General features: G+C 52.1%; 7 protein-coding genes across 7 annotated transcripts; 3 read left to right on the top strand and 4 right to left on the bottom strand.

Moving 5' to 3' along the window:
* Nucleotides 1–177: 177 nt before the first annotated feature.
* On the top strand, nt 178–959 carry N7459_005781 (putative quinol monooxygenase; the record flags this gene model as incomplete). The annotated part of the gene is made up of 3 exons (XM_056944965.1): nt 178–373; nt 438–772; nt 831–959. The coding sequence occupies 3 exons, from the start codon at nt 178–180 to the stop codon at nt 957–959; spliced, it is 660 nt and encodes a 219-aa protein (XP_056799300.1).
* A 313-nt stretch (nt 960–1272) lies between these two features.
* Nucleotides 1273–3379, bottom strand: N7459_005780 (protein kinase IKS1; the record flags this gene model as incomplete). The annotated part of the gene is made up of 2 exons (XM_056944964.1): nt 1273–3274; nt 3324–3379. The coding sequence occupies 2 exons, from the start codon at nt 3377–3379 to the stop codon at nt 1273–1275; spliced, it is 2058 nt and encodes a 685-aa protein (XP_056799299.1).
* A 583-nt stretch (nt 3380–3962) lies between these two features.
* On the bottom strand, nt 3963–6096 carry N7459_005779 (putative GTPase NOG2; the record flags this gene model as incomplete). Its single annotated transcript, XM_056944963.1, has 3 exons — nt 3963–4784; nt 5194–5935; nt 5999–6096. 3 exons carry the CDS (start codon nt 6094–6096, stop codon nt 3963–3965), a joined length of 1662 nt encoding a protein of 553 aa, XP_056799298.1.
* Nucleotides 6097–6421: 325 nt separating this feature from the next.
* N7459_005778 (uncharacterized protein) lies at nt 6422–7285 on the top strand (the record flags this gene model as incomplete). Its single annotated transcript, XM_056944962.1, has 1 exon — nt 6422–7285. The coding sequence occupies one exon, from the start codon at nt 6422–6424 to the stop codon at nt 7283–7285; it is 864 nt and encodes a 287-aa protein (XP_056799297.1).
* Nucleotides 7286–7623: 338 nt separating this feature from the next.
* On the bottom strand, nt 7624–8964 carry N7459_005777 (uncharacterized protein; the record flags this gene model as incomplete). The annotated part of the gene is made up of 1 exon (XM_056944961.1): nt 7624–8964. The coding sequence occupies one exon, from the start codon at nt 8962–8964 to the stop codon at nt 7624–7626; it is 1341 nt and encodes a 446-aa protein (XP_056799296.1).
* Nucleotides 8965–9611: 647 nt separating this feature from the next.
* Nucleotides 9612–10981, bottom strand: N7459_005776 (S-adenosyl-L-methionine-dependent methyltransferase; the record flags this gene model as incomplete). Its single annotated transcript, XM_056944960.1, has 5 exons — nt 9612–9925; nt 9980–10434; nt 10492–10615; nt 10663–10789; nt 10841–10981. 5 exons carry the CDS (start codon nt 10979–10981, stop codon nt 9612–9614), a joined length of 1161 nt encoding a protein of 386 aa, XP_056799295.1.
* A 189-nt stretch (nt 10982–11170) lies between these two features.
* Nucleotides 11171–13473, top strand: N7459_005775 (uncharacterized protein; the record flags this gene model as incomplete). The annotated part of the gene is made up of 3 exons (XM_056944959.1): nt 11171–11671; nt 11735–12402; nt 12456–13473. 3 exons carry the CDS (start codon nt 11171–11173, stop codon nt 13471–13473), a joined length of 2187 nt encoding a protein of 728 aa, XP_056799294.1.
* Nucleotides 13474–13703: the final 230 nt, after the last annotated feature.

The following is a 13703-nucleotide window of genomic DNA, read 5'->3' as shown; positions in this document are numbered from 1 at the left end:
GCTGGTCTTCCTGTCCAGGTCCCCAATGGAAAGTCCGCAGCCATGCTTATGATACCCAAGATAGCTCGCAGATATATAAAGGGTCAGTTGCTCCTCTGACAGTCACTCAGGCTCGCAGTCACCATTCCAAAGTTCTACCAAACAAGACGTTCTGTCATCACGACTTTCATATTTAAAATGGCTATCACCGAGCTTATTTTCCCTTCGTTGAAAACGGACAAAGCCTCGATCGACGAGGTGGAGCGAAACTGGCCGGCTTTCAGCAAGCAATTGATAGATCCCAACCCGGGGCTTTTCAATGCATTCCGCGGCTGGGTACTGTCCGAGGGCGACAAAGACGTACGAGGCGAATACAAAGAGTTTCTGCTATTTGGTACGTCTGACAAAGAAGACTCATCCCTGATGACCGGCGGTCTCGATCACTGACTGTGTGACAGAATGGAAGGATGAGGCCTCATTCCACGCCTTTTTCAACGGCGAGCAATTCGCCAAATTCCGAGCCATGGTCGGGCATCTTTTAACTGGCCCTCCAGCCCTGCAACTCTACAACACCAACGTCAGCCCTAAAGTGTGCGGCCTTGCTCCCGTCGTGGAGATCATCAGGGTCCCAGTCTCCGATGCTGAAAGTGTCAAGGCTGCAGAGCGCGCGTGGGAGGGATTGTCCGAATTCTTGGTTGAGCAACCAGCGAACAAAGGAACTGTCACATATGGCAAGAGTTTGAACTTGGAGGGAGAACTCTTCGCGGGCATCATCGGGTGGGCAAGCGCTGAAGTAAGTCTATCGACCTCCACCATGCCCGAAAATGTGTAAAGTACTGACCTACCGTTAGGATCGTTCCGAGATATCCAAGCAAGAAAAGTTCCAGCAAGGGCTGTCCTCGTTGGGATCTCTCGGAGAGGTGTCCCATATTATGGTCGATGCGTCCCCGATGGATCTGCCAGTTTTGCAGGAAGCATAGAGACCACTGTTGTAGTATAAGTATTGTACCTAGATGATTAGAGACTCGCAACTCACTCACGAAATTTGAAATATAAACGGCGGCTGCCTTATCTAAACGAAGGCGAACATGCTAATGTCCTATAACCTCTTTGTAGTTAGTATAACTACAAGGAGCATGTGAAAACGAGTATGTGCGTTGTGCCATTTCTTCGAGTTTGTAGCTGGCATGAAGCCATACGTTCATTGTTCATTAATGGAGGTATCATGGCGGTATAGTCATAAAAAGTCATCAATGCATTAAATCGAGTGACCTGGCAGAGAGAAATGATTCCTCACACGTCGATTGCCGAGTCGCTGTGCCATGCACATAAAACCCCCAAGCGCAGTCCGACTCCCACGGCAAGTATGTGTATTAAAGTGGCCAGAGCTTGCACACGGAGATCGTGGGATCCAAGAGTCAGCGCCGCTAGGAGCATAAGAGGATAGAGAAACCAGGGCTTCACGGCTAGCGGAGAGCAGGGATGAAGAACAGTGGCCAATTTAACGAGAAACAAGGAGAACTGCAACCCTGGCGAGGAGATAGAGGTTGTCTTCAAGAACTCCAGATTCGGGAAGCGACTTGGAGGTGGCGGGAGAAGCTGTCGGTGATTGACAGGTTGGGCGTGTGGTTCATGAGCAGAATCACTGTGATGGTGTCTGCTTGGGGTTGTCGGCGGTGAAGTCGTATATCTTGGGCGAACGACGAGGTCTCGATCCGGACCGAGAGACGGGCGTCCGTCTAAGAGTGCAGCTGAGGCGGGTGTTGAGCTGCCTGGGGAAGCGGCGGCGTCAAACATCGAGTCATGCCGATATGCCACGGAGTTACGGGATAGCATTTTCTTGGTGGGCGAAAGAGCGCGCTCCATGGACGGCTGCGGACTATCGACTGGTCGGATCCGCGCACTACCAGGGAGGTCAGGGCTAGCCGAGCTTCCTCTCTTGAATCGAAAGTTTTCGCTGGTGTTGGCACCGACCTGGATGCCGCTCAATACGTCCTCCGCCGTAGGTCGTCGATCGGGATCTGCCGACAGCAATCGTTCCAAATAGCGGTAGAGCCTCTCTGGTAGGTCTGGTCGCATTCTCCGTGCGTTATCAAATCCAGTCCAGCTGGTGATCTCGTCACGCAGCTGGTCCAAGTCTTCGTTTTCCTCATTGATGATGTCGGCACTATCGTATGGGAGTTCTGCAAAACACAGGAAGTAGAGAATCATGCCAAGTGAGAAAATGTCAGATTTGAAGGTGAAATTGCCAAATGGACCATTGGCATATTCTCGGCGAAGAACCTCAGGCGCGCAGTATGACACTGTTCCTGTCGCACCCGTTGACTTACGCATTGCATCTTGGGATTGAACTTCACCAAAGTCGCTCACCAAAACTCGAATACCATCACTTGTCTCGTGTAGGAGACAATTGTGCGGCTTCAGGTCACGATGGATATATCCATTCATATGGAGATGTCGTAGGCCAGAGGTGATGTCCCGGAAAAATGAGTAAATCTCATCCAGTTGAAGCATGCGTGGGCCCTTTGTGTCCCCTCGTAAATCGGGCTCCCCTTTTGATCTTCGGCGAAGGCGCTCCTTTAGCTGTTGTGCCGTGGAAGAAGTTTGGACGGAGCCACAGATGTAGTTGTGCAGATCACCCGAGTTGCAGTACTGCTGCAGAATGAAGGCACAGGGCACACTGGGCCCGAATATGTTGATTTTCGCATTTTCCAACCAGACATGCCGGTAGGAGACGAGATTCTGGTGCGAAAGGTGCTGCAATAGCTGCACTTCGCCCAGAACCTTCTCCAACCATTCGTGGTCATCACCCACGGGCACACGTTTACATGCGTAGTGCCCGAGAGAGACCCCGTCCAGCATATGCTTCACAAGCAGCACCACCCCCTTCCCGCCCTTTCCCAGCACCCTCTCCTCGACGAAGAACTTCTTGAAATAATCCTGACTGAACGCGGCAGACGATATCCCTTGAGACGGCGTGGATCGTGGGGGCCCGTTGCCGGCAGGGCCGTCTGAGAGGGCAGGTTGAACGAGACGACGACGCGGAGACGGAGGCGTGGAGGAGCTGGCGGAGCTGGGCAGGCTGTTATTGAGCATGCGGAAGTAATTCGGGTTGACGAATTCCCCCTCGGGTTCCGCATTTCCACGATGCCGGCCTCTGCTGCCTTCCCGCATGGGTCGCTGGCAAAAAGGGCAGTTGGCAAGCTCGACATCGGGCTCCTGGTTGTCTGCTGCATTACGGAGAACTAGCTGTTGGGAGTCACGATCGAACACAACCACCGAGTCATTGTGCCGGCTATATACTGGTCAGCTCATGAACAAGATCAGAGTCCACCGATACCCACAGTACAACATCACGGCTGCCTCCATGGTAGGGGATCATAGACATGTCTTCCGGCATGACTGCAGACGCATCTCGGAGAATGGTCAGAGCAGATGTGACATGTCGCGTGGAGCTCTGGAGAGATGACGGAGGTGAAACCCCACGGCCGCAGGCGGTGAGACCTCGGCATGTCGGGAGGCATTTGGCGATAGACAAAGGAAAGGGGATTGCGGTCTACAATGCCAAATTACAGTATACAGCTTCAAACATGGCACATGAATGGTTTTCATTGGACCAATGGTCAAATGGGGGTATCTAAAGCGGCATCAGAGGGCCTTGGAACTGCTATGTATGCCGGGATCGTGGTGGAACTGAGCGCGAACACCCACAAAGTCGTGAGGCCATGAACTGCACACGGCAAAGGCTTGCTATGTCAATCGACCGAGTTCGGCCTGGAAAGACTATTGGACCCCTGTCCTGCAGTCTGTCTGGGAGACCGATCTTCTTTCAAGATGGTCCAGGCGGTGGTGGTGCTGCTGCTGAAGCGCAGGCGATGGGTGGGCATACTCTAATTTTTCAAGAGTGCATGCAAGCCACCATATGAGGGGGTATTGACAAAGCGTCAAAACTGTCTAGTGACGCCCGTTTAAGCATCGATTACTCAGTCTTCCTCGCCGCTCTCCACGTCACTGATCTCTAGGTTTGCGATGGAATCATTGTCATCCTCATCGTCATCGTCGAACCCTTCGAATTCTCCACCAGGCTGCGAATCCGAGGACTCGGCCTCTTCGGCGGGTTCGGTCTCGTCAATCTTACGCTTGCGACCCATCTCTCCAAGGCGGCCTTCACGACCCTCGATCTTCTCGTCATCACCGCCAGTTCCCTTGGGAGGCGGGGTGAACCAAGGGGTCTTTCCACGGAGGAAGTCATTGATGACCATTTTGGCGACACCGTCCAAGTCAGGCTCACCACCCTTGAGCAATCGGCCACCCTTGCGAGCCAGGCGACTCAGGAAGTCGATAGCATCACTTGGCTCCTTAATGCCGTAAGTGCGCTCCAGGTGACGAGGCTGCACGCGACGAAGAATGGCAGGAATGTACTGCTCGGGATTCTCAACGTTCTCCACACGGCAGACACCACGTAGCAGAATGTCCTCTTCTGTGTCATTCTGGTTCGGCGGCACCACACCAGGGCAGTCGATGAGATAGATTCTCTTCATCAGGGTGACGTATTGCCACACCTTAGTTTCACCGGGAATGGGAGCGACAGTGCAAACCTTCTTCTTTCGAAGAGTGTTGATGATAGACGACTTTCCAGTGTTGGGGTAGCCAATCAGACCAACGGAGATTTGCTTGCGGTCAGAGTGCAGAGATGAGAACTGACGAAGGAGCTGGATTAAAGACCCCTTGCCAAAAGAGTTGTTGATAGAAGCGTGGAAAGCAAGAGTCGGATAATCTTTTGATAAATGACGAACCCAAGCAGCCTGGTGTCAGATGCAATGTTAGCAAGGTGTTACCAACAGATTCATGGGTGAAAATAGAAATGTGTGGGATGTTACTAAGAGATCTGCTACGAAGCCACCAAAAAGGCAGAAGCAGATCTCAACTCTTAAACAAAACACATCTGTCCCTTGCGACAGGCCTTCAAGACGAAGACCAGTCAGCCTAGCTTCAGAAAGAAGTTCGGCGCGGGCCAGTGTTAATCTACCAAAGCTGTAACAGACAGACCTCCATGGGAGAAAAGCACGACAGGAGTCGCAGGAAGAAGCCTTGACTTAGCAATGGAACGGCCGACGGCCAACTCACAACAAAACGAAACAAAAGCACGAGCAGAGCAGAGAAAGGCAGTGTATAGAATGAGAGAAGCAATAATGATGGGGAAATGAGACTTACAGCAACACCAGTCGGGACAAGATCAGTCTTATTCAAGACGAAGATCAAATGCTTGTGAGGCGCCTCCTCACGAATGTATTTCTCGACACTCCGACAACGAGTACCGTTCGGGTCACGAGCATCCAGTACATGGATCACCACATCGGAGGAGTCAATAACCTTGTACAGCTCATTCCAAATGCGCTTGCTCTGGCCCTTGGAGAAAACGGACTCTCGGGCGGTGCCGAGAATGGTATCTTCCATGGCACCGACGTCACCAGAGACGATAGGAGCACCATCTTCAAAAGTTTCCTGATCATGTTTCTCATTGTACGACTCTTGCGTCTTCGCAGTCTCGCCAGCGAGATCTTCCAAAGAGGCCACGCCGAGTTTGACACGCTTTCTTTGGGCCTTGGGGCCGAAGGTATCGTTGAAGGGATTATTCTCAATCTCCATCTTGGCCTTGTGTTGCTTCAGTCCGTTCACGCCATCATTGTCGCGAATCAAGCTCATGGGGAGCTTGTTGGTCTTCAGCAGCACCTGGTATGGGTCGGACGCACGCTCGGCGACAGCCTCGCGGAACGACGTCAGAGCCTCCTGCGAGATGACTCGGGTGTTTCCAAACCACTTTCGGTTGGGCTCGATGCGAGCGACTGGGGCATCAGTGGACTGGTAGGAGGCAGCCTTGGTGATTTTTCCGGAGGCGTTGCGTTGAGCTTTACCATCCTTAAACATATTCAGGTGCTTAACCTTCTTCGCATTGCTAGATGAAATTCAGTCAGCCCAAGCTCCAGCCATTGCAATCGAGTTTGCAGCGTTGACGTACCGATAGAAGTTTTCACCTTTGGTCCTCACGTTCCCCATGCCATCGCCAGTTTTTCCCTGGCGCTCTTTACGAGCAGCCTCCTTCTTTCCGGTACCCATGATGAGGTCTCCTGGGATTTGGTATCTGATAAAAGAGTTTGACCTTCGAGTTAAATTTCGAAGGCGTGACCAAACACAAGGACTGGCAGAGCGCGAAGAGAAGAGAAGAAAAAAAAAGGCGGAACACTTATTTTTTTTTGGGCGCCAAGAAAGCGTGGTGCACGGACCACGGCAAAATCGCTTCTGTTTCTCCCAACTGCTTCATCCGCGCATTCTCCTTTACGATCGGCATTACAGCGGTCCTCGGGCCGGTTTCTCTGTTTTCATTCTTGATATTTCTCTTGCAAGTCCTTCCGGTGGACAAGGATTTGTCAAAAGGTGCAGCATGTCTGCCCTTCGCAACAGCCGCACTGCCAGCGTGCAGGTCCGTGGCTTCGCTACCACCTCCAGTCGTCGGATCGGGCCCGAGTCCCCTCAATTCATTGACATCCCACGACCTATTCAACCGTCCAATCCCGTCAAGCCGAACGTGAAGGGCACCCTCCCCGTGCCTCGCGAGATCTTCCCGGCCCGCCGCGCAGACAAGCCGCGGAAAGCGTACCTCGATGCCGTGACACCCGAACCCGCGACCGAGCGAACGGTGAACCCGAAGAGCGGCGACGCCGAGAAGCAGGCCTTCAAGCTCAAAATGGCGGTCCTGCGGAGACAAAACCTCCGTGCCGGTCTCCGGGACCTGTACAAGCGGAAACGTGCGGCGGAGGACACAATGTTCAACCGTAGCATCCAAAATCAAGCCCAAAGAGAGCGCATCCTTCAACAACCAGAGCCAGAAGATGAGCGTCTGACGCGACCGTCAGTCGTGCAGGCCATGAAGGCTCAGAAGCACTCGGTCCTTGCAGACCCTAACCGGGAAGAGCGTCTCACTCTATCCAAGGCTCGCATGGAGGCCAGACAAACGCAAAAAGATGCACAACGGCAGGATGATCTCCAATCTCTTTACATGAATGCCCGCACCTTTATCACGACCGAAGAACAACTGGCTGCTGAGATCGACCGAGTATTCCCCGATGGAGAGAATGAGGCCTGGCGCAACGACCACCAGCCAGGCGAGAACATCTGGAATTTGGGCATCCCACCGACTGTCCAGTCGGTTGTCAATGTGGGTCGGAAGAGCGAGACTGCTCGCTGGGATGTGATCCAAGACCGAGTCAAGAAGCTCGGCGAGCAGATCACTGGGGGCAAGCTGTGATCTGTTATGGATCTTGCATCATGTATATTATCTGTGAAGCTATTAAATTTGATTCTGTGCACTTATGTAACCCAAGGAATGTTTTCTGCAATCTATGTATCCTGGACGTCGCGTGTGATATATTTTCAGTAGCCGGGAAGCCTCCCAGCCTTCCAAGGTTCCAAGGTTGACCCCCGGGCCATGAGTTACTGACGACTTTCGTGTGATTCAGGATGTTTCGTTCAAATAATTAGTTACGGTTTAGGATATATGGCAAGGTTCTAATATACACAGCAGACAGAAAGACTCCCAGGATGTGAGCACAATTCATATAGCGTTGACATTCGACAATCGTTGTGTTATTCAAGCACGCGGATTTTACCAGAGTAACTGTTGCGCTTTTTTGTCAACAGAGAAGTCCTGGGATCCAGAAGTCGATGACGTTGAGGCGGAAACAACGGCGGATCTTTCATCGTCTGCAACACCTCAAGGTCCATACCATATTCCGCTTCAATGATCCGTTTGCAATTGGCATACATGACATTGGATTCGAAGAGATGCATGTCGTCTCGTGTGTACTCCCCACAGATCAACGACAATGCCTCGAGACGAAGTGGTAATAGTCGGCATTTGAGGACGACAAAGTAGATATCCGGTCCACATTGTTCCCGGAGCATAATGGCCGGCGATTGTGTTGGCGGGCGTTTCCTGATGAACTTGAGAATTTTCTGAAACTCGTTAACGTAGTTGTCGTAGGCCCATTCATCCTTCAGGGAGCACTCTGCCGGGATAGTCGTTACCAGCCAGTTGATTTGAAGCATCTGTAGAGTCCAATCATTCACGGGGTTCCGCTTGACCCGCGCGCTTAAGCCTTGAAACGAGACCGACCACTGTTCGAGGTAACTCTTGCATCGCTCTGCTTCCTGCACAATGGATTGTGGCCATTGAGGCTCGACCCCTGGGGGACAAAGGGCACGACATTGAGCCACTGACCGTTTCAGTTTAAATATGCGAGCCGCGAGGCCGGTGATCGACCTGTGGGCCCGTATAGTCGATTCGAATGGACGAGTAGCAAAGGTGCAGTCGTCTCCAGCGCAGTCGCCTTTGAGACATCCGCCAAACGGACATCCGTTATGCACGAGTAGAGGGATATCAGACCATTGAGGATCTTTGAACAGAAGCGGGAGATAGACCAGTGAGCGAAAAAGGGGCACAAGAACGGATTGGGGACACAAGCTGTTTACAATGTAAACCCCGTGTCTGAGATGATTTGCGGCCGCGTGGTGGTTCCCTAGGTGGTTTTCGATGCCTATGAACAAAGCACAAGCAACGAGGAGTGGGTCGGCGTGGTGGGATTGGAGCCCTTGCGCCGTTAAGTCCATGGTTGACTTGATGGCGCTGTTGTAATGTCGAAGGGCATAGTTGGTGTTGTTGGGCAGAGTGTAGGTCAGAGTGGATTCGTTCAGGGCATCGAGACATATGGCGGCGTGCCTCACAGCAGGCTCATAATGGGTCAACTGAGGGATGAATTCAAGCCAGACCTGGCCTGATACTGGCAGCCACGGACTCCCCTGGGTCAGGCGATAGAAGTGGTCTAGATTACGTAGGGAGTTGTTTTCTGTGCCTGGAAGAATGGATGACCGAATTCGCGGCACAACACACCAGGAGACCGCCGCCACCGCCGCCGATCCCGAGTCCATTGGAAATAAATATCCTTCGCATCTGCGGCCAGTCGACTGGCATCGCGTGCAGTGTGGACGAGTCTCTTCACATTTCACTTTCCGAACTCTGCTGCTATGTGAGCCTTCGCACAAAAAAGCTTATCAATCCCTGAATCTCTAGCGGCTTGACTCACTTGCAGGTAATGCATCCTGTACGGACCCGCAGTAACCCTCTGCGATTTCCCTTGGTCGTTACCCCCGTGGACAGTTGCATGTTGCTAAGAATCTGTGTGACCTCGACCCAGCTCTTTTGAGTCAATTGGAAGCCATGCGTGTATGTGAACGGCCGGGAGGAAGGTGGCAAGGGCATTTTATGTCAAGGATTAGAGTTGGGGGCCAAGAGCCTCGCAGCGCTCGAGTCAAGACTCATTTGGATCGCCCGTTTAGACCAATTGCGATCGACCCTGTAAATGCCTAAACTGCAATAAACGCAGAATACAAAGTGATCGCTGCGCCAATTCCTAATCCGGCATGGCCATGAGGGGCGACAAAATACTGGACGGTCCCTAATCCGCACATATTGAAGAGAAATTCAAATAGGTTCTTGTAAGGCAGACTATACATCGATCAGCGCGGCAATAGGATTATATACATCTCTGCTCAAATCATAGATGACCCCTCCGAGCCTATTGCTTCACGAGAACCACAATTGAAGTATAGGTGGACGCGGCATAATTGTGTATCTCTTCAATGCGTAAGCCCGCGCGATGAGCCAGTGTCTGCCATTGTTGTCGCGACCGCTCTTTGCCACCGAAGGCAATCATCATAGAGAGATCGGCCAACGTTGCTTGCCAATGGGCACCAGTATCTGGCAAGACCACCTCATCGATCAAGATGCGTGAGCCGGAAGACATAGCGTTGGCCGTGTTCTGGAGGATATATGTGGCCTCCTTGTCTGGCCAGTCATGCATGATTCTTCGCAGGTAGTAGAATTTCGCACCTGCGTTGGGTTTAGATGGCTGTCTTTCTCCGTTAAGTCAATACCAGCACTCACCAGTAATCGGCTGCTCTTGGAAGAAGTCGTAGGCCTCCGCCTTGACGCCCTCAATTGGCGATAGCTTGTTGACTGCCTCAGGTAAGTCTTGGAGGACGAGACGGCCTAGAAGATTGGGATACTTCTTTCCCAGCTGGGTGCACTGGTGACCGTGGCCGCCACCAATGTCCACAAAGAAGGGTCTTTCTGAAGGCTGGGGCGCAGTGGATGGCACATTTTGGGCTTCTGTGTCGAGGATATTAAAGCCGACTGTCCACTCGGCACCTTCAAGTGCAGTCATAATCTTCTGCAGGGACTGAAAGTGCTTTGGGTTCTGCACAAGCCAGTCAAAGCAGCTTAGCTTGGTATGGAAAGCTTTCTGAAATGGTGTCTCAAGGTGACTGGTAACGTCTTGGTACTTGTTCTCGATGAAGAAATCAGGCATAGCCTGGACAATGGGACCAAATGTGTCGAACCTTGATCTCAAGGTCAGTGTCAGATAAAGACGCGCGTGGGCATTGGAAGTAACCGACCCATAGTAAACCATTCCTTCGCCTTTGGAATCAGCCAGAACGCAGGTGACATTGCAAGCCTGATATTCGTTGGCCTTGACCTCCTTGACCACGCTGGTTGCCGCAAGATGACGCAGAATCCTCTCTATTCCGGATGAGATGAGCCAGACCACTGTGGTGATTTAAACTCACCAAGCAGATCGGGGGATGCACCGGTTATTTCTGAAAGTTGGGAAACCGACATAGAGTTGTCATGTTTAGCGAGCAGGTGGAAAATCCCCAAGTCCGCTCCAATGCGGCATGCCCCAATGAGGAGATTCTGGAAAAAAGATTAGCAATAGACAAGCAACAGCGAAAAACTGCCACCAACTGCATTTGCCAGTTCCATTAGGGTATCCATTGGACTCTGGAGCTCCACCTGGACCTGCCGAAGCGACCTTTGGATGGCTAGTCGCGCAGCCTCATCAGCAGTTTGAGCCAAGGCCTGGATCTGAGCAACGATGGAATCCATTCTGAGACCGATACGAAAAGAGAAATGAGATGAGGGTAGTATGATTTTGAGTGCGAGTGATCACGAGTATTTCCCCCATGTCCGCGCGGTCTCTCGGGGGTTTATAGCTGTGTTACGGAGATATAGATCTGGATTGTGCCGGCTGAGTCCGCGGAACTTCCGCGGGCGCTACCGCTTGCTGATAGGTCCATGGCCCCCTCTGCCCCCAATTACACCTTTGCCGGCGATTATCCCAAGCTTTTCGCGAGACCCTCGCCGGCATTGATCATGAGACGAGTCGAGAAGCATTTGAAGCGGTCGTCGCGATCGCGCCCGGTGTCTTGTCTGTTTTGTCGCTCACGAAAGTTGCGTTGCAGCCGGCAGTTCCCTTGTCCCAACTGCACTAGTCGCGGCATTGCGTGTCAACTGGATGCCTCAGTAGCCCCCTCGATCAGCACTGTTGATGAAACACTAGATCAAGGAGGTGGTGATTTTAGCTTCCAGCAAGATGTTCTGAGTCGCTTGCGCAGATTGGAGGAAGCCGTCATCGGCAAGGGCGCGCCAACACCGCAACCTTCGAGTCAGACTGCTTCGCAGTCGTCACCAGCTCAGCCTTGGCATAAAGACTGTTCACCTGCGTCGCACGCAGAAAGACCATCCACAGTGGACGTCGATTGGCTTGAGGGTGAGGTCACATATCCGGCCTCCACGGTACGCTCTCCGTCACCGACCTGAGCTCCTGATGAAACAGGGCACTACTGATAGCTTAAACAGAGCTCTCTTCTGTCTTATGAGATCGAGTTTAACACGTGCTCTATCACCGAGTCCACGATCTCCACGCCTGCCATGGACAAGAATTTCCCAGGGAATATATCGACCACAAGATGCGTCTGGCTCCCCCTATACGAGGAGTCCAAACGGATCGTCGAGAAGTACCTGGCCAATATCACATGTCTTCATCATGTGGTTCATATCCCCACAGTACGACTACTTGTCGATGAGATTTACGATAAGCTACATCAGAAGGGACCTGTACCACTTGGCCATGTGTCATTGCTTCTGGCGATCCTGGCCAGTACCGCATTTTTCTGGACAGACCGTGATATCAACAGTTCGCTGTTCCCGTCAGTGGAAGAGGCAAACAGAAAATCTACAGCATGGATGAAAATTGCCCTGGAAGTGCTCGAGTACTCTCGTCGCAAACGTTCGGACTCCCTAGAGGACATACAGGCCATTATAATAGTGAGCTTTCTGACATGCAACTTTGTGGGTATTACATCTCAAGCACGACACTTCTTCTCGACGGCCACTTCGGTAGCATGGCAGCTGGGGCTGCATCGAATTGACCATCCAAATAATGCAGGCCTGGATATACCTCCCGTAGATTCTGTGCGTGCAGAAATTGGGAGGAGGATCTGGTGGTATCTTGTTGCAACTGACTGGTTAGTGTCCCGCTCGAGGAGTGCAAGACCCCGGCCTTAACTTCCGAATTTAGGCAACTTTCTCGCTTTGCTGGCTCGAGGAAGGGTACATATTCGATTAATCCTCTTCATATGGCCACCAAAAAGCCTCTTAATGCAAACGATGAAGACTTGGCTGATGGAATGATCCATAGCGGCCAGCCCATAAACAGCCCCACTTCCATGTCATACTGTCTGCAACGAATTCGTCTAGGGGAGCTCTGTCGCGAAATCACTGACAGTATCCCGTTCATGGAACTTGGAGCTGAGACTCCGGGTTACGAACAGTTACGGCACATCGATGCGCGACTCTGCGAGTTTGTCGGCGCCATGCCTCCATTTTTCTCGTTGGACTACAATGCAAGAGACATTCCAGGCACTGACTCGCGAGGCATCCTGATTCAACGATATCTTCTGAACTCCTTAGTCCACGCACAAAGATGTAGGATGCATCTGCCATACTTGTCCAAGGCAGCAACGGAACCGGAATATGCTTACTCGAAAGAAGCCTGCTTGGAGGCCGCACGGATGGTGATTCGCGCCGAAAGCCAGCTTGCGACAGAAAGCTTTCCATTCGTACTCACGCGATTAAAATTCTCCGGTACTCTTCATTGCATCTGCATGGCCACTATTGTCTTTCTCATGGACCTTTGCCTCCACAAGGGTCTCTGCCCCCAGGCGGATGGAGCACGACGAGCGGAAATTCTCAATGCATTCGGCATCCTGGAAGAGGCAAAAGACCACTCCCCATTTGCGGAGAAAATACTTGATTCTTTTCATAGTGTTCTTCGGCGACATAAAATCCCTTGGTCCAGTGCTGACGGTAGGACCGCAACCCGACCGGATCAACCGGATTTCTCTGAGCCCGTGACGCATCCGACAGGGCTAATTTTGTCCACAAACGAGATGCACCAAGGAAATGCAGTGTTAGAGCCGAATCTTCCGGCATTTGATGATCTTTGGCAGACATTTGACACCAGTGTGGACCCGGCTTCGCTTGTCGACTGGAGTACCTTGTTTTCCGAACTGGACTCACCATTCATGTCAATGTGACCAATATGCGAGGGCCCGCGATTCGAAATGACTTTTGTATGACGCATGTCCCCGTCTTTTATGTAACGAGATCGCCTTCGCACACAGTCACGACTTGGAGACTTGAATGCGTCAGAACGCTCGCTCCGGCCCTGCCGGTCCACTGGAACACGGTGATCGGCACCGCTGGTCAGAATTAACTTGGCACTGCCGCCACTACAGGACTTAGTCCAGTCCAGTTCGGCTAGCGT

This window comes from Penicillium hispanicum (genome assembly GCF_028827665.1).
Source record: "Penicillium hispanicum strain IBT 35686 chromosome Unknown utg000005l_segment0_segment0, whole genome shotgun sequence".
In the NCBI taxonomy this organism is placed as follows: domain Eukaryota; kingdom Fungi; phylum Ascomycota; class Eurotiomycetes; order Eurotiales; family Aspergillaceae; genus Penicillium; species Penicillium hispanicum.
This window is presented reverse-complemented; position numbering and strand designations above follow the sequence as displayed.